The 20,314-nt window shown below is 45.9% G+C and overlaps 1 protein-coding gene across 2 annotated transcripts in view; it reads right to left on the minus strand.

Moving 5' to 3' along the window:
* Window positions 1-20,314, minus strand: part of ELAC2 (elaC ribonuclease Z 2) — a 397,407-nt gene that overhangs the window by 225,572 nt on the left and 151,521 nt on the right. Inside the window, exons 8-12 of one of the 2 annotated variants that reach the window (XM_078654722.1) lie at window positions 16,301-16,356; window positions 15,635-15,693; window positions 15,470-15,542; window positions 14,999-15,111; window positions 11,291-11,389 (exon numbers count right to left, since the gene is read on the minus strand). In XM_078654722.1, coding sequence (XP_078510848.1) covers window positions 11,291-11,389; window positions 14,999-15,111; window positions 15,470-15,542; window positions 15,635-15,693; window positions 16,301-16,356 — 400 coding nt within the window. The remainder of the gene's footprint in view (window positions 1-11,290; window positions 11,390-14,998; window positions 15,112-15,469; window positions 15,543-15,634; window positions 15,694-16,300; window positions 16,357-20,314) is intronic. The other variant, XM_078654723.1, reaches the window with a different exon arrangement.

The following is a 20,314-nucleotide window of genomic DNA, read 5'->3' on the forward strand; positions in this document are numbered from 1 at the left end:
GATAGATAGATATATATATATATATCACTGAAAAAAAACATAGGTTTCAGGAGTGTCCTAGTTAGCTGGACATTTCACTCGTACAAAACCATTCAAATTCCTCCGTTATAGTTAGTTCTACTAACTATAACTCGCGCGCCCGCAATCCACTGCTGATGATGTTACATATTACATCATTCATGACATGGTCAGTGACATCACTCATGACATCTCAAATTAAAAAATAAACCCTATGACTATGCGGTCACGCTACGTATAGGTGGAGAACCAAGATATGTCGCCCCTTTCCATTTCCAGCTACGTATGTGTGTGAGGTTTTTTTTTTTTTAAGAAGGAACCACTAACATACCCTGGTATAGTGGTTACAAGTGATCTATTTCCCCATTGACGTGAAGGGTAGTCACAACCATAAACAACTAAGAGGCACAAGTTCATATACCTAACTTGTCAGGATAGAAGGTTGTGTAGCGATGATGCGCAGAAAGAGCCTGAAGCGCACTCACCCTCTGTGCCAATGTTATAGTCACCATGAAGACAGTCTTCATGGTGAGCACTTGCAGAGTACACCTGTGCAGCGGTTCAAACAGTTAACAAATCAGGAACTTTGGAACCGAATTCAGGTCCAAGTGGGGGCATAGCGAAAGGAAAAGGGGGAAACAAATGCTGCAGGCCTTTCAAAAACCTCATCATAACAGGTGATATGAACCGCAAGGACTGATCTGGAAACTGCAAAAAAGCTGAAAGGGCTGAAAGACATTCCTTAACAGTGCCCAAAGCAAGACCTTGCAGGGCCAGGTACAACACAAACAAAAGAATCTCAAGATAATTTTGCCTTTAGTGGGTAAATCTGCTTAGTAGAACACCAGGCCACAAACTTGTCCCAATTGCGGGCATACGCAGACTTGGTTGAGGTATGCCTAGCTGCCACAGTAATGAATATGCTACTTACCAGTATGCATCTGTTCTTGGCATGTAGGGCTGCTAACATTCATATCTTAGCATTAGATCGCCGCCTAGTGTTGGGTCCGGATGATCGCACATTGTTGTCCTGGAAGAGTCTTCGAAGTATTCTGAGATAGGTGGCTCCTCCCCTGGACTACAGTGCGCATGGGCATCGGCTCCATCCCCAGATTGTTTTTCGCCATTGTGGCAGAAGATGGAGTGAAAAGTGTAAAGGATGTCCATGCTAATGAATAAATACAATAGTATATCTGCAGCTGCGACAGGCACCGGGGAGGAGGGCGGGCGATATGAATGTTAGCAGCCCTACATGCCAAGAACAGATGCATACTGGTAAGTAGCATATTCAGTTCGAGGCATGTGGGCTGCGAAATTCATATCTTAGCATAGAATACATAGCAGTCCCTCCATCAGCGGCGGTTGCCCGTGCCAGCTGCAGAAACCTGAAAAAGTGTTTTGAGAACAGCCTGTCCTACAGCAGCTTGCTGCTTGGAATGCACATCAACACAGTAGTGTTTTGTAAAGGTATGTGGTGTAACCCACGTGGCTGCTCTGCAAATATCCTCCAAAGGAATGTTCCCTAGGAAAGCCATGGATGCCCCCAGTTTGCGTGTGGAGTGCGCCCTTGGGGGTATCGTTAAAGTGCGCTTGGCCTTTTGATAACATATCTGGATGCACTTAACAATCCATCTGGCTATCCCTGCTTTGGAAATAGGGTTGCCTTTGTGTTGTGGTGCGAAGGCAACAAAAAGTTGTTTTGTCTTTCTAAAGGGTTGTGTTCTGTCTATGTAGTACATCAACGCCCTCCGTACATCTAAGGTATGGAGCATTCTTTCTGCCACCGTTTGCGGGTTTTGAAAGAATGCTGGTAAGTCAATAGTTTGGTTGAGATGAAACTGACACCACCTTCGGAAGGAATTTGGGGTTAGTGCGTAGCACTACCCTATTTGGATGAATTTGAATGAATGGCTCTTGGATTGTGAGCGCTTGCAGCTCACTGACACGCCTCAGAGACGTAATAGCTACTAGGAAAGCTACTTTCCACGTAAGGAACTGGAGTTCACACGAGTGCAGTGGCTCAAATGGTGGTCCCATCAGTCTGGTGAGAACGACATTGAGGTTCCACACCGGAGCTGGCGGTGTTCTTGGGGGAATGACTCGTTTCAGACCTTCAAGGAAGGCTTTAATGGCGGGCACTCTGAAGACAGAGAGATGCTGCCTGTTTTGAAGATAAGCCGCTATGGCGGATAGATGTATCCGAATGGAAGTGTACGCTAGATTGCACTTGTAAAGATGTAGCAGATAGCAAATGATGTTAGGGATAGATGCATCTAGCGGGTTGATGTCATTGGCTGTACAGTAAATGACAAAACGCTTCCATTTTGCAGCATAGCATGCTCTGGTAGTTGGCTTCCTTGCCTCCTTGATGATGTTCATGCATTCCGGAGGTAGGTTAAGGTATCCAAACTCTAGGACTTCAGGAGCCAGATCGCCAGGTTGAGCTGTTGCGGATCTGGATGCTGAATTTCTCCATGGTTCTGCGTCAAAAGACTGGGCGTGAGGCGCAGTCTTTGATGCGGCACCACTGATAGTACGAGGAACGTGGTGTACCAAGCCTGGCGCGCCCACGTTGGAGCAACTAGGATGAGAGTCATCGCGTGCTGCCTTAGCTTTCTTGCGACCAGCGGTATTAGAGGGGCTGGCGGAAAAGCGTACGCAAATTTGCCTGACCAGTTCATCCATATCGCATTCCCCTGCGACTGTGGGTGAGGGAACCTGGCGGCAAAGTGTTGGCATTTTGCGTTTTCTTTTGTGGCAAACAGGTCTATCTCCGGATGACCCCACTGCTGGAAGTACGGGTGGAGGACAGATGGGTGTATCTCCCACTCGTGCATTTGATGGCTGTACCTGCTGAGCAGATCCGCCATCTGGTTGTCCTTCCCTGGGAGGTGTTCTGCCATGAGGAAAATGTTCCTCTGAATGGCCCACTTCCACATGCTCTGAGCCAGATGAGACAGCTGTGGCGAGTGGGTGCCTCCAAGCTTTTGAATGTAGTACATCGCAGTCATGTTGTCCGTCCGGACTAACACTACCTTGTTGCACAGATGTACAATGAAGGACTTGATCGCCATGAAGATTGCCATCAGTTCCAGATAGTTGATGTGCATCTTCTGTTGCTGCGTCGTCCATAGTCCCTGCACTGTGTAAGTGAGCAGATGAGCTCCCCATCCCTGGAGAGATGCGTCCGTTGTCAGGATAATCTGCGGCACAGGCTCTTGGAACAGTCGGCCCTTGCAAAGGTTGTGTGGAGTCCACCAATGCAGAGAGTCGTATGCCCGACTGGTAACCAACACTAGGTCTGTCAATTGCCCCTGAGCCTGTGTCCACTGATTCGCTAAGCACTCCTGGAGCGGGCGCATTTGTAACCGTGCGTGAGGGACTATGAAGATGCAGGAGGCCATCATGCCTATCAACTGCATGAACACTCTCGCTGGAAGCGAGTGTTGTGGTCTGAACTTTTGGATCAGAGACTGCATGCTGTCTATCCTGACTTGGTTTGGCTGAGCCATGGCCGTCAGGGTGTTGATCGTCGCACCTAGGAACTGCCGGACATGTGCTGGTTGTAGATGCGACTTTGGGTAGTTCAGCGAGAAACCCAGATTGTGAAGAAGGTGAATTGTAGTCGACATGTCCGCGGCGCACTGTTGTTCCGACTTGGCTTGCACGAGCCAGTCGTCTAGGTAGGGGTAGACATGGATGTTCTGCCTCCTGAGGTGCGCTGCTACTGTCGCCAGACACTTGGTAAACACCCTTGGGGCTGTGGTGACTCCGAAGGGTAGGACCTTGAACTGGTAATGCTTGCCTTGAATAGTGAACCTGAGGTATTTCCTGTGGGACGGGTGTAGTGGAATGTGGAAATAAGCATCCTTGAGATCTAAGGTTGCTAAGAAGTCCCCTTGGTTTAGCAAGGGAAGAATCTGCTGCAGTGTAAGCATGTGGAAATGTTCTGATAGTATGTACAGGTTGAGGGGGCGTAGATCTAGAATGGGTCTGAGAGATCCGTCCTTCTTTGGAATAAGGAAGTACAGGGAATACACCCCTGTGCCTTCCTCTCCCACCGGCACGAGCTCGATTGCTCCCTTTTGCAGCATCACCACTACTTCCTGCTGCAATAAGAGCAAGTGCTCTGCGGACATAGGCCTTTGCCTTGGCGGGATGTTGGGTGGAGTGGATTTCAACTCTAGGCAATAACCATACTGGACTAGTTGTCGCACCCACCTGTCTGTGGTGATGTTTCTCCAGACGGGCAGGAACTGCTGCAGTCTCCCCCCGACAGGTGTTAAGTGGTCGGGGGGGCAGTGACAGAGAGTCACTGTTTGCTTGGGGTAGAGGAGCGGGAGCTGTTGTTTCCTCTGCCGCGACCTCTGTTGCTGTTATTTCTGTAACCTCCCTTGTTCTGTTTTGGGAACGAGGATTGTGCTCCACCTTTTGAGAACTGAGATTGTTGACCCATTTGTCCTCTGGTGACTCCACGTGCACCTGAGCGACAAAAATTGCTGCCACGAAACTGTTGTGACTGTAGGGCCCCCATGGACTTAGCAGTTTCTGTGTCTTTTTTTATTTTTTCTAGGGTGGTGTCAACATCTGGACCAAACAGACTATCAGGATTGACTGGCTGATTAAGAATGGTTGTCTGAATATCTGGTTTAAACCCCGAGATGCGGAGCCACGCCTGTCGTCTCAGCATAACGCTAGTGTTGATAGCTCTAGCAGCTGTGTCTGCGGCGTCAAGTGCACACTTGATGGCTGCGTTTGAGATTAGCTTCCCTTCCTCAATAAGCAGTTTGGTGCCTTCTTGGAACTTTGGAGGCAGGTGTTGTATAACCTGTTCTAGGGTGTCGTAATGCGCCCTATCGTAACGTGCTAAGAGTGCTTGTGTATTGGCAATGCGCCAAAAGTTTGCGGCCTGCGCAGCTACTCTTTTGCCCCCTGCCTCTAGCACTTTGGACTCCTTATCCGGGGGAGGAGCTTCACCCGTTGTCTGGGAGTTGGCACGTTTCCTGGCATTGGCGACCACAAGAGAGTCCAGTGGCAACTGTCCCCGAATGTATGCGGGGTCCGCAGGTGCAGGTCTGTACTTCTTTTCAATGCGTGGATTGACCACTCGTGCTCTGGTAGGCTCCTTAAAGATATCCCCAGCATGCTTGAGGACTCCTTTAAGCATAGGCAGCGTCTTTACTGTCCTTTCAGAGACTGAAAATGTGTCGAAAAGGAAGTCTTCTTCTATCGGGTCAGCATGCATGTCCACATCATGATTGGCCGCTGCCCTCTCAATTAGCGCATGAAAACCTGCTGAATCCTCAGTTGGGGATGCACGTGCATTAAAAAGCTGCGGGTCCTGCCCCACATTTTGGGTGCCCTGGTCACCAGTGTCATCATATGAATCCGGTTGTGCATCTGGTTCATTGATAGGGAAATTGTATTGCTCATCCTCATCATACCCCTCACCCGCAGAGTGTTCTGGTGAGGGAGTAGGGCTCCGTCTCGGAGGAGGCTGGATTGGTTCCATGAGGCCTGAAGCATCAAGGGGCACCCTTTTCTTTTTCAGTGGGATGACATATGAGTCCACTGACTCTGAAGATATTTTTCTCTTATAGAGGGTCAATTTGCCTGTGTCAGCGTCGATGAAATGCTCTGAATCATCCTCTGATTCGAGTACCCGACGTGGAAGTGGGCCAGCCGTTGAAGAAACCGCCTTCTTCGGTGCCGATTTGGTGGAAAAGGCTTTCGGCGCCTCCTTTGGCGGCAAAACAAAGAGAAGTTTGCCAGAAGGCTTTGCTGGATTGTCCTTTTGCGCCTGCGGCGATGATATCGGAGCCGACGGAGCAGAGGCCTTCTCCCTGATTCTCTGTAGTGATGCGGCGATGAGGGACGTCTCACTCTCAGTTGGTTTTGGCGCCGACGAGGATGTTTTGACCTTTCCCTCGGATCCGACGTCTTTGTGGGCCTTGTGGGCTTTCGACGCGGATCCCGCTGTCACCGACCCCGAGTCCTGGGACCGGTGCGCAGACGTGCCAGTCTTCGATCCGTGCGCCTGCGTAGACTCCGTGGAGCCGGCTTTGGCGTGCTTGGACGGCGGCGCCGATGTTGACCCGTGCCGACCACCTTTCTTAGAGGACCCCTCCTCTGGCGTCGATTTTGAATGTGCAGCAGCGGAATCGACAGACTTCTTCGACTTCTGCGGACCGGAGGTCGACGGAGTCGATGGAGTAGCGGGTACAGTCGTTTTCGCTGGCACGGCAGCCATCTTAGGGACACTCGAGTCCTTAAGTTTCGGTTTCGTTTTCGGGTCGGCCATTTTAGATGTAGTCGATCCCGATGCTTTCGGTTTCGGTTTCGATACAGTCTGCTCAGCAAGTAAGTCCGTGGCCGGGCCAGAAGGCGGGGCTGTGGCTTGCGGCATTGGGTCTTGGGTAAGGCCTACAGGCGATCCCGTGACCCGGTCGGTATCCTCGAAACCTTCGGGGCAGAGCTCGTCCCCTGAGCTATCTGCCGCGGCCCCATAAATCTCTTCGTCGTCTCCTACCTCGTCGACGTATTCAAGGCCTTGACCCACGACTCCGTCGTCGTCTACCGGATCCGCCTCGACCTCCGTCTCGGGTGGGGAGATTTGAAGATGATGACCCTGGTCCTCTTCATCTTGGTCGCCGAAGATGTTTTCCGGATCCGGGGCCGCTTGTCTAGCTTCCATGCGCACCGCGCGCCGAAGCTTGAGAGTCTTCTTAGAGCGGAACTGTGCACAGGCCTTGCACTTGCCGTCGTCGTGGTCAGGCGAAAGGCATTTGTTACAGACGGGGTGTAGATCGATGTGTGGGTACTTGGACCCACAAAGCGGGCAGTACTTAAACGGGCTCCGCTCCATGTCCGAAAAGTTTTGCAGTCGTGTCGCGATGAGAAGGCCTCAAAGTTCGAAAAGCGAAACAAGACTCCGCTTATTCCGGCTCCAAGAGACGGAAGACTCGAGACCGTGCGCAGACAATACCGACTCAAAAAAACGAGGCCTTTTGGCCGCTAAAAGTTAGTTTTTCTCGGTTTCGACAGAAAGACGTCGAGACCACATCCGAACCCAATGGCGGAAAAAAACAATCTGGGGATGGAGCCGATGCCCATGCGCACTGTAGTCCAGGGGAGGAGCCACCTATCTCAGAATACTTCGAAGACTCTTCCAGGACAACAATGTGCGATCATCCGGACCCAACACTAGGCGGCGATCTAATGCTAAGATATGAATTTCGCAGCCCACATGCCTCGAACCATCCATAACCTCATGAGGAATGTCAAAAGCACTCTGATGCTGCTCAATCTCCACGCATGGAGGGAGCGTGCGCAGGCTGGGGTGAAGAACTATGTCCCGCTGCTGCACCAGGGGATCTTCAATGAGGGGCAGTCTAGTCGGAGGGCCGATGTTTATGCTAACACTTATTTGACACCCCAATCTCTGTGCACAATCCGAAGTCACTTGGATGACTCGCGTGAGGACGGTTCTGATCAGAACATGGGGCAGGAGAGGTATCAGCGTAGAGGGGCACAGAAGCTGGTGCCACTCCAAGCGGAGAGAGTCTGTAAGCGAGTTGCGCTTTGGAAACTCCAACGTGCAGAAGTGCTGACATTTGTGGTGGCATATAGATTGAGCCAAGATTCTCCACATCCGCAGAAGAGACTTTCTGCCACCTCGAATTTAATCGCGACTATCATCCGCAAGGCATCAACGGCTGAGTTTGACTGAACTGGCATTGAAAGATCATGTCAGGTTTCGCACTACCAGGTAAAATCCCTTGGTTTGTCAGCCATGTCCACAGGTGCACGCTCTCTCCCCACAGGATCCCCGACACCCAACTAACCCTACTTGTTGAAGTAACACATTGATGGGCTTTCAATGCCAAGAGGATGGTTCTCAACTCCTACAAGTTGATATGGTGCTGAGCCTCTGCCAGACCAGTCCTCTGATCTTCACCTTCCTCGGATGGCCACCCTAACCCAGAAGGGATGCATCATCCACCACTGTCAGCTCGGTGGAGAAAGGTCTGCCACTGACCCAATCAGGATCCTGTATCCACCACAACAGATCTCTTGCAGTTTCCTCCGAAATATGAACTGAGTCAGAGAGATCCCCTTGGTGCTGGGACAACTGAGACTTTAGATCCCACTGCAGAGCAGATCTATGCCACTTGGCATGGTTGACCAGCAGGATGCAGGAGGGCATCAGTACCAGAAGTATCAGAATCGGCCTCACTGCAATCCAAGACAGAGGTTGAAACATCAGGGTCATAGCCCAAGTGTCCTGGACTCTCTGTTTCTGTAGGTAGGCACAAAACTGCAGCAGGTCTAGAATGGCTGATAAAAGGGAGTGACAACAAAGGAGTCAGGTGTCACTTATGCACATTTACTGTGTTCTCCAACATGGTCAAGTTTGCTGTAGTCTGTAGGTGGAAGAGGACTGCTTGGGCGAGCCTGTCTTGAACATCCAATCGTCGACGTAGGGGAAGACTGGAACAGCTGCCCTCCAAGGGTGAGCAGCAACCACTGCAATCAATTTCTTGAACACACAAAGGCTACTGGTGAGACCAAAGGAGAGCACAGCAAGCTGGAAATGCTCCTAGCCAACCATGAATCAGATACTGCTGGTGGGCCTGCAGGATGGGGATTTGGAAATAGGGGTCCTGTGGGTCAAACTTTACCATCCAGTCTCCGGAGTCAAGGGCAGACAAGACGTGAGCAGGAGTGAGAATTTTTGGATTTGTCCTTCCCCAAAGAGGCACTGAGAGGGCATATATCTAGGATAGGACGAAGTCGTCGGCCTTTTTTCGACACCAGGAAGTAGCGTGAATAGTAACCACAACCTACTTTTGATGTCGGCACCCTCTCAATGGCGCTCGTTTGAGCAAAAGTACCTGCACTTGTCTCGTGAACAAGGATGGTAGGGTTTCCCACAACAGGAGAGCGTAACCCCGCTGGATGATCTGTAATAACCACGAGGTGACGTGTGCCACCCTGGCAAAAAGTGTAGGATTCAGCCACCAACAAGGTGTCTGTGAGGCGTAGAGAGCATACTAAAGAGGTTTAGAGGGTCTGGCAGCAGGATGGGTGGAGGACTGTCCCGGTTGGCCACAGGACCGATCAGAGCTGCATCTGCAATAAAGCTATGGGGTCTGTTGGGCTGGCACAAACTGGTGGCAGGGCTGAAATCTTCTTTCGTAGCCAGGATAGGGATTAACAGTGGGGTGAGGTTGGCGAGGAGCGCCACTGAGGCCCAACGAGCGGGCAGGTGCTCTGCTATTTAAAAAGCGTTCCAGCGCAGTGTCAGCCTTTGCCCCAAATGGGTGGAATCCATTGAAGGGCATGTCCCAAGATTGGCCTGGACATCCCCCGAAAAGCAAGTAGAGCGCATTCAAGCATGACTGCAGAGTGACCATGGAGCCAATGGCCATGGTCAAATAGTTTGTCATCCAGCTCAAAGCAAATAGTAAATTTAGCTGCATCCTGGCCATCCATCGTGGTATGCGATAAGATCGCTCGGGCCTCCGATGGGACCATCACCAGAACCTGGGCATCTGAGTCTCAATAGGGTGTTGGCGATGCGACCCAGCAGGCAAGTGGTGTTGACAGAGCGCAATGCCAAGTTGGTGGAAGAAAAAGGTGGCTAGCTGTTTCCATATTCCTATCGGGGAGCAGTAGGGAATGCATCTGAATTCACTTTGGCTGTAAATCGTTACACCACCAGATCTCTGGTAGGATGCTGCCTCAGAAAGTCCGGGTCTCCAGGGGCAGCATAATGATGACAGGCAATTTGCCAGCTCACCTGCGGTCAAAGCAGGGCTTGGCTCGGGTCCCCAAAAGGACAGTCATCAAGGCCTCATTAAAGGGCAAGAGGGGTTCAGTTCTGATTTGGCTGGCTGAAGAACTACAGTGAGTAGGTTCATTTTGACTTGCTAGACTGGTAGTCGCAAGTCCAAGGTTTCCACTGCCCTTTGCATGACCATAGCAATGGATGCGGTTTCCTTCATCACCAGTCCTGGGGGAAGAGAGCATGTCAGTGTCTGGTGAGTAATCCAGGCCACTAACATCTTTATACCTCGTACTTGTGTCGTCTTAATTGGGGGAACAGATCATCCTCAAAGTAGCCCTTTTTGGAGTCATCCCCAAACAGATCATGAATTAGCCTTGGTCTGCCACAGGGCAAAGGAATGCTATCTGAATAAGAGGGATGACCCATAATGCGAGCACAAGGGTGTCAAGTACGGCTCCAACTGAGGCTGCAGCGGCACCGTTTGAGTCAGACAGAACCAGAACAGGAAGCCGTCCATATCCAGTGAAAAGGGGATTTTTCTCCAGTTAAGATCTCATGGTTGGAACGGGGTTCAGGATAGGAGTCAGTGTGGATCTGGAAATGTCTCCACGCTGGCAGGGAGGTCCGACCGACAGCAACCCAAATGGGGTAACTCTCGGTTCTTGGGGGCCACAGGCGCATCACAAAGAGCTGGGTCGTGCCAAAGATTTGCCTCATCACATCCTAAAGCTCCTGGATATGGGCAGGAGTAACCCTAGCCTATGAAATTCAGGCTGGCGCGCAGTAAGATTTGGCGCCAGCACTGAGGAACGGCTGCACAAGTGGGACAGTGAGGCACAAGAATGTCTCCAAGATCATGCAACCAGCGACATGGAGGAGAGCAAAAAAGTCGAGCTGCACTTCGACTATTTAGACTTACCAGACTTGGTCTTAAATGACAAACTGTCACAGGAATAACTGTGGAGACAAGATCAGTATTGTGAGGATCAGTCACAGACATCTGCTTGTGACAATCTGCACAAGGCTTAAACCATGTGGGCTCACATGGGACCTTTTCCTTGCATACGGATTGAACAAACTTTTGAAGAACAAAATTTGAATAGTTTGGTCTAAAGACCAAGGTAGTTCTGGGTCCGCGTCTGTTGGTGCAGAAAGAAAGGAGCTGATGTCAGCTCGCATGGGTGGCGCCTACACGGGCTGTCACAAATCACATCTGGTGTGGAAGATGCTGATGTAGAGCCATCTGTGCCATATATTAGCTCATAGAGGTACTGCTCAAAAATGTTTCCAAAGTCAGTCTGATGTCTGGGGAATATCCTAAGGTGAGGAATCAGCACTTAGAAGTCTCTGCCAGAAATAATAATTAGTAATAGCAATTCCAGGCACAGAGGTAATATGTTTTGCCAATGAAACCCCTTTAAAACATTTTATTTTTTTAAACAAATTCAAGCAGGTTTTATTTGAAATGCTAAACAAACCTACCTTTCCATCCATTGCTGGTACTTTACACCGCAAAGAATGAACTCAGGAGTCATATGAATAACTAAGGATACTGGGTTTTCAGACTTTTCATCTTGATACCTGCAATATTAAAATCTGTGTTTATTTTACGGCATGCTACAAATGCTGAAAATTTTGTTTTAAGTGCAAATTAATCATTCTTTTGGAGAAAAACCTTGAAGAACTAAGTGAATGAGAGGGCGGGTTAAAATATTGGTAAAGAAGATCTAGGGCCGATTGGCAAATATGAATAGGACATAGGTTATTCATACGGATTACAACATTGTATGTGCCTCATTAGACAAAGAAAAGCCAGATTAAAAACAAAGTGAAAAGAGGTTACGGAAATAAAGTGAAGATGTTGGGGTGTGTTGCAACTTTTACTGAATGGCTTAGGGTAATTCAATATTGGCTTGCTCTTTCCCCTTTTAAAGCCTTTTGTTGGGATCTCCTATTGAGTCTCATTTGAATCTCCCTACGTCCATGTTCCCTGCGTGGAACACAGAACGTGGGGAGTCTGGCAGTTGCTGCCTGGGAGCTGGGAGGACTGGTCACAAATAAATGAGCTACCAACTTACCTGTGGTCCGCTCTTCTTTTCACCTTTGCATAGGGATCTGCTATCACAAAACTGCTTAAAAGAAATTTCTTGGACTTCTGCAAAAAGGTTTCTTCCTTCCTTCAGTGTTGGAGCCACTTATCTCAAAAGGTTCGTAAGGTTATTTGGACGCACTTTTGTTGGGAAAACAGAAGCCTACTCCAAGAAACTGAAATAGGTCCGTGAAACTACAGTAACATCTGAATGGAGGGGACAGAGTATGGTAGAACCACACCTGAAAATGAACAAAAACATGTTCGGATAGAACTGCTTTTACCCTGCTGAATCTACAAGTAGGTATCAATATCCATTTAGAACCGGAGACAGATTCCTACTGCTTATCACTGAACCGACAGTGCCATGTGCCCTTCAAAAAACTAATTTCACTAGGCTAAAGCTGCTCATCAAACCCCTCACAGTGCTTAGCTGCATAACCACTTTTATGAGCCACTGGTCCAAAAAGAGTGTTCTCGCAACACACTTCTGCCTTTGACATCTCCTCAACATTTGACCAGTATCCACTTAAACTCCATCCTGACGGATATAGAGTCCCTTGTGCCAAAGATTCTGCAAACTTGAGCTAGAGCTGCACACTGTTTATTGACTGGGTTCTTTCTATATCAAATCAAACTTTATCAGATCAAACCTTGAAAGGGTCGTCTATTAGCTACACTCATTGCTCTAGAATTTGAACTAAAAGACAATGCAAGTTAGAGGGCCAAACCCCATACCAATAAAGACATAATATCTAGTACTGTGCTTGATCGTTTTTTTTTCTCAAATGCCCATTCCATATTCTTTGGATTATTCTTGATATTTTATGCTTTTGCTTTCTATTATTGAATACATTAAATAATGCAATTCATTCTCCGTTTTTGGCTTCTTCAATTATCATGCTTACACTTATTTTTCGTTCCAACATTGTTTGTGCTAATTAAACTAAACCACGGGCAATTTATTAGTGACTGGCTTACTACTCTAACCTAGATACTAAAGAGAAGCAAAGTAGCGCTTAAATAAAGTGGTTTAATTCTGTGGGGTGGATTGTGGGGTATAACCCGAAATCACCATCAAGAAAGCAATGCTAGTAGAATTAGTGTGTAGTAGGCCTACTGACTCCATGTACATTTCATTAATGAACCCATACCTCAAAAACGGTATAGGCAGTTAGTAAGACTGTAAATATGTACTCTGTGTTTTCTAAAACGATGCCAGAGCTTTATTGCAATAAAACGTAGGATAAAAGGAGTTATTTTTACAGATGAAGAAACTTAATTAAAAGACAACATTAAGTGACCCTACTTCAAAACAGCTATCCTTTAATAATGTATGCACAGTAGTCAATAAAGCAAACCAGACCCTGTCATGGTAAGTGAACTACAACTGTTTCTGACTGGTTATTCAAACACACCACAGCACTTATGTAAAGTTTCTTATTAGTTAAACCCTTTTACCCCCAGCGCCTGAAGAGGCTGGTCTGCATTTCTCTGGCATGATCCTGGTCCTTTTCATACTGTGGAGGTCAAAACTGAACACAGAAATGTATGTATGGTCCTAACAGTCCACAATAAAGGGGAATTATTACTTTCATATTCAGTGACCACTCCTCTTGTCAAACAGTTTAGCAGTTGATGAGCTACAGTGTGTGAATACATTTAGTTTTTTTTCCAAGAAATCCCAAACCATTTACAGGATTATTGTAATTTAGCCACCTAGTAATATCACTTATATAAGAGCTTGCTTTAGGGTCATTCATTATTTATTTCTACTGTGATGTTCACCAGCCCGGCCTCCTAAGGTCTGTTACCTAGCTGCTTTTCTAGACTGGGTTTACGAATATTTAATCATTTTTCTTTTATCAACAATATGAACAAGATATAGATTCCCACTAGATTACATTCACATACATTAAATGAGGATGAAAGAAGGTGTTCTACACCTCCAGTTATCAAACATGAAGGAGGAAGATCCATTTGTTTTAACTCTACACAGCTCAAAACTATGCACTGTTTGGTTTGAAATGACGACTACATCCCACCACCATGAAATCCCTCCGCTGGTTCAGAGTAAAAGAAAGAGCAAGTTTCAAAACTCACTGACTGTATTAAGTGATCGATTGCGGATTACCAATCTAAATCCTGAAATGTATTGTTCTTCACTTACCAACCAGAAGACTTACGTCCACGAAGCTGTCTTTTTATTGCCCACTACACTATACTCAAGAGGTTTGGAGGGAAATCTTTAAAGACCCACCTATTTCGCCTGACAGTTAGATAATCCGGTTCATCTACAAGAGATTTTCAGGACATATTTAAAGGTGGTGCATCCTGGACATGTCGTACAACTACATCTTGATCTACTGAACCCTATATTGTATTGTAATTGCATTTATATAGCACTCACTACACCCGATGAGGCGTCAAAGCGCTTTTTAAAATGAGTAGCATGCGCCTCCGGAACCCATTTCACCAGGCCCGTAACGTTAATCCAGCTACTTACTATCTTTACATGTGCCCCCAATACAAAGTACTCTGGGGCCACTGAAGGTGGGGGGGGGTTTATAGGACATTTAAAAAAAAACTAAATAAACAAATGATTGCTGTAAATGAACCAAGTAATGCACAAGCATAAAAAGAAGAAGAGAAACAGCAACACACAATGGTCAGAGATGTACGGATGTCATGAAGGTTTACTGATAAATAAAAATTGAAATTCCAAAATACATAAGAATCAAAAACACACTTACTGGGAATGAAGTTTGAGACAATAAGCCAATTATGCTATGCCAACAAATGAGATATGGTGGTTTATATTAACACTTTGAAGTCCGACCCGTTCAGTAAAAATGATTCTAAAGTACAACCTCTCTCCATAAGGTTGAAACAGTGAAAAAGTATAAAGAAACATGAATAATAGTAGATCGATAAGTGAAATGAACACTGAAAAAAAACTTTTAGTCATGACTTTGTGACTGTCGAGGAGCAACACTAAAGAGGCCCAAGATTTTTTAAGGAAGGCAAAATTATGTATAATGGATAAAGGGTACCAATACATCTCAAAGACCAATGAAAAAATAAACAGAACGTTGGATTACCTTTTGAAAGTGTCATTTTGACAAACGGGATCCACAAAATCTTCATTAGGACAATCTACTACAATAAAGGCTGGGCCAGGATCAGTTGGAGTGCAAACCTCTTCAGGAAATATCTATAACAGAATGTGAGACCATTAAGACCCAATGGGATACGTCATAAAAATCTTACAATGAAATTCACTACAAGGCTAAACACTGGTGCCTGCATGGTGCCTTGCAGAGGCAAATTAATGAATTATAGGTTATGCTCAGGTGCTACCCAGGCATCCCATGATCATCAGCTTAAGATGTGAAGATATAAAATAAAAGTGGATAGTGTAATGTATCTGAGAGACAGAGAAAACGGTTTCCATGTATTTACTGGCAAAAATTCACATCGACATAACTTTAATAAGTCAAATTCCTTCATTCATTTTTCATAGGTTTTGGACAACAGTTATTGGTGAAACATAAATGAGTGTCCTGACTTACCTCTTTCCCTTCATGAATTACACTTTTCCCACTTTTTAAAGCTGCAATAAATGGAGCAATTGCGGCGGTACCACTACAACAATCAACAAAAAGAGGATCAACACAAATGATTTCATCCTTTGTCACCACATTTAAACATAAGAAAATTCAAGCCATTGTACTTACACTGGCAGCCCCAGCTCTTTAGCTTTAAGAACCAGAAAATTTCCTTTTTTTGGGTGAAGCTGTAGATATAGAAAACTGTTAATTTCATCATCTTTACAGCAACAAGGAATAATCTGCTAATTTAAAAGTGACAATACTATTCACAGGACCTGCCGTATCCCGTCAATATATAAACTTTTGCTTACATAAGCCCAAACACCTATTTGCTTAGTTTCATAAAATGAAAGCACATTTAACGTGGAAAATTGGTCAGCTTTCACATTTTTCAGTTTTTCACTACTGAAAGGTGTATAGATGTATATTGCTATAAACTATATAGTTGTGAAACAATAAAGATTAATGACTCAACAGTCCCAATAGTAGGCTATTGGGTCCATCATGTTTGTGAGAGGAGGCATTCTACGTTGAAGGGCTTGTATCAAAGAGACACCGGCTCTCAAGAGAACTAAATCTATGTTATTTGTTCTGCTTATTTTGACTAGCAACAATTAATGAGCCTTTTGCTTAATATGTCATTATTCGGTTTTATCTGAAAAACAATGAAAACATTCTAATACTATAGTCACAATTGTGCATTTTGCAATGTCAAAAGTTTACAATTATTTACTACTACATGAACACTGAAGCCAAAATAACTGTAAACGAACATATAATCAACTATTTTACCTTGCAAATGAACGCTATAACCAGAGAACTGCTTGCTCCTATTCTTTCCGAGGTATCTAAAGCCAAATAAATAAAATTAAATGTAATAAATAATTTACAATACAGGCTGCTCTAAAATATAGCAAACGTAACAGAAAAGTGAAAGTCAAAGGCAGGAGTTAATGCGCGAACCTCTATACTTAATCGTAGTAGTCAATGTGAGGCAGAGGGATAAGGTAAGCACCCTTGGAAAGACCCGAGTAAGCACAGACTAGCCGCAGAGGAGACTATGAGCATACAATAATGTTAATCTGGATAGATGTTTTTTTTTAGCTGATTTTCAAGTTGCTAGCAATTGGGGGTACGGCAGGAGGACTTGCAGGAACGCTGGTGGGTCTCAAAGTCACGAATTCTCAGAACGCGTTCAGAATCTTAGCCTACACAAGAGCAACAGGACTTTGCAGTCGGTCATGTAGCACATACAGCCAAGAAGTCACTGACAACACTTGCAGCTAATTTTCATCTTTTTTCATGTTTCACTTTGCTGGTGAGGACCTGCCCATACTCAGCAGAAAGGGCAGTGAATAAATCAGGCCATGGAAGAGTTAGTTATAGCATGTAGTTGCCTTGCAAACTGCCCATATCATCTGACAACAACGCCACTGCATGAATCGGTTAGCTACCTTTGCTACAAATTAGCTGTCATCATGGTCAGAAGTTCAGAATTCCTAAAATGTTAAACTGTCAGACCTTTTGGCAACTGAGAGTAATTAACATAGGCTGGGTTTTAGGCCACAAAGATCCAGGGGCCCGGTTCTTTAAGTCAGAAATAAATACCCAAAGAAGGAACCTGTAAAGTTAAAGGTAATTGAGTAATTCACTGTACCTTTTCACTGATGCATAGATTCTTGCTGAGGGGGACATTTGCTGGTCACTATAATAAACTATTGAAGAGACGCACAGTATGTAGTGTGATGTGGATATTGGACGTTCATCACAGCAATGCACTCAGCCACGTTCCCCTGGCATTTCAGGAGCAGAAAACCAAAAAGTCAAACAGGCAGGGTCTGCAGCCTACATCCTTCCTCCTCCACAGACATTTTACTGCACTGTATCGGCGCTGCCAATTAAATCACTCCCCTTGAAGTTTAAGGTCCAGGAATGTGAAAGTCAAGCAGTCAATGCTCTACATACAGGGGCACTTGTGAACACCCATAAATTCCTGAACACCCCTAAATGTGCCACTAGGGCCCAAATGCTCTATTAGAGCATCCAACATACCAATATATATGAGGCCCTACATTTGAGTAGTCTAGATAAGGATGCCATAAGCTTTTGAAAGTCGTTTTAGCATCCCAAGGAGTACTCTTTAACCCCTTCCATGCTCACGACGAGCTGAGCACGCCATGAGTTGCGTCGCTCGCATGCTCATGATGAGCTCAGCTCGTCATTTAACACGGTAGATCGGAAAAAGCCGCACAGCGCAAAAATGACCGCAGCACGCATGCGGTTAAACCTTTACACCGGTCCACCTGGCATCTAGGGAAATGAAGAGGAGTGTGTTGATGTGAGCCTCAGCCAGGCCTACCAGTGCTAGGGGTTCACCCTTCTCTGCACAAGTCCTCAGACCAATAGGAAAGAAGTTGGCACGGAAACTGGAATATAAAACAAAGCTTTAATTAATAAACCTCATGAGGTGGAACCAATTCACACAACACCCTTCGGTAGTGTATGGAATAGCACACTGAACAGAAGGAGCATGGTCCTTTTATACCCACACAGGGGCTCAAAAGAAGGCAGTACAAGTACAAATCAGAAGGGTTACATACATAAAAGGTCATACAGAAATGCACCGTCAACAAGTAGGAGAAGCTAGCAATTGTTAATTCTAGTAAACACATCCTGACAGTTACACACTAAGGACAGGCGCATGGACAGTCACAGTCTCTTCTGCGCAAGTGCAGAGTCTGAATATAGTCTGTCTCTAAGCAGAGTACAAGAGCAAACGACAGCAAGGTAGGACAGAGCACATGGCAAACAAGATGGCTGCAGAATACGAGATGGCTTCAGCTAAATGCTAACCCCGATCGCTGCCAAATTACAACAGACGACCCTTTTAGCATTAGCTGAAGACATTCGTTCATTTGGGGTAATCTAGGTTCATATCCTGTACATTGATGTTCATCATTTCAGTGACCTCTTTATTTAATAAACGTTGTGCTTTCATTTCTGCAACATTTCGCTTGGCAGGTGTACAGGCAGAAATACAGGCAGAGCATTGGACCACATTGTATACATACACAACATGTAATAGTATCATGAGTATTACACATAGGATGGTCAGTAGCTTCGAGCCCCTAGTGGCAAAAAGTGTCCAAATACAGAAAGTAAAAGTCCAGGTGCCAGTCGCTGGATGAATTTCAGCAGCGAGCTTATGCAGTTTAGAGATTGCATCAAACATTGAAGGTGAGTGGTCAGGAATGTAGACACAACAGCTACTGCCGATGAGGCGAGATGCACCACCTCGATCAGCTAGAACCACGTGAAGAACCATACGATTTTGGAGTGCTACAATCCTCGCAACTTGCAGCTCTTCCGTAATGTTCCCAAGTGCCATAGCGGTCTGATTTGTAACAGCTTCCACAACACGAGTCAATCGCCTTATCTTCTACTGTTTAATGCAGCACCCACAAAGAAGAACAAGCCCAAATTACAGTCGATATATTGTTGCAAAGTTGAATCAGTCTGGTCAACCTCATCTGTACTTATTGTCTTTTTGTATCTGTTCTTAGAGATAGCATTGTATAGCTTAAAGTCTCTGTGATACGATGCAGGTGCCAGAAACACAGGGGGCAACAAAAAGGACACATTGCATACTCCTGACCATCCAACAGGTAGTTGGTAATATCCCTTGTTACCGCAGACAAAGTATGTATTATGTGAGGATATGAAGCTGCTGTTATTGGCACCTTCAATAGTCAAAACCACAGTACACTCACTTCTCCCCACTGGAATTCTCCCAACACTCCCTATACACAAAAGTCTGCTTTAGCTCTGGTCACAGAAATCACAAAAGGTCCATTGTTCTTAATAGTTCTCAAATTTGGAAAAACATATGGCGTAGAAATATTCTCAGGTCGATACTCCTCCCATTTCCAATTAGTTCCTTCAGCTCGCGGATTACCATCTTCATCTGGATAACACACTTTATTGAGATGATAATTAATCCTTCCAACTGCCGCCTTTCCAGAAGCAATTAAAAGTGCAAACCAAGCTTGGCAAGAACCATTATGAGAGAAAGGAAGAGGAATAAAAGGTGTTCCTCCTTTCTTCTGGTGAGCAGGTATCATCCCACACACCCAACAGTTGGTAGTATTTGTGGCATTGCGAGAGTGATGCAACATCTGAATAAACGTATTATTTAGGTAGGATTGTCGATGCTTTTGCTCATGGTAAGGCAGCGTAAAGTAATGATGCTCAATTGGTATTGGAGTAGAGGCCAAAAGCTGTCAAACAGGAGCCACTTTCTCAACAAACTAGGTTGTCACTGCTATAGCCACCATAGCAACAACAAATCCTACAGCACAAATGGTCTTTTTATTACAGATTTTAGAAACAGTTGATCTCCCTGTAGATATTATCACTTCGTCGTTGAAACAATCGTTGGAGCTCTATGCCCTGGGCAGCCGTTGGTTTCTTCACCGAGGGTCAAGACGGGTGTCACTATGTAGGACTGATCCCCCACCCCTTGCCACATCAGCACTCCGTTTCACCAAACCAGGACGGTTGCTCAACCAGTCTTTCAACACTGCAGATTCTTTCCTCGGTCTTAGCTGGTCCCGGGATACTCCAGAGATCGTGTGGTCAGGGAAGACTCCCTCAGATTCGTCAGGTGAGATGGCATGGCCCTTCTCAGTTTCCAGAATCTCTCGATGGTCAGTCAGCACAGCAGGTTCCATCAAGGTAGGCAACACTCGCTTGCAGTGAGTGCTATGGACCCAGTTTTTCCTGTTCGTCACTCGAACCGCTGTCCTC

Source organism: Lissotriton helveticus, chromosome 7 (genome assembly GCF_964261635.1).
Source record: "Lissotriton helveticus chromosome 7, aLisHel1.1, whole genome shotgun sequence".
NCBI lineage: Eukaryota > Metazoa > Chordata > Amphibia > Caudata > Salamandridae > Lissotriton > Lissotriton helveticus.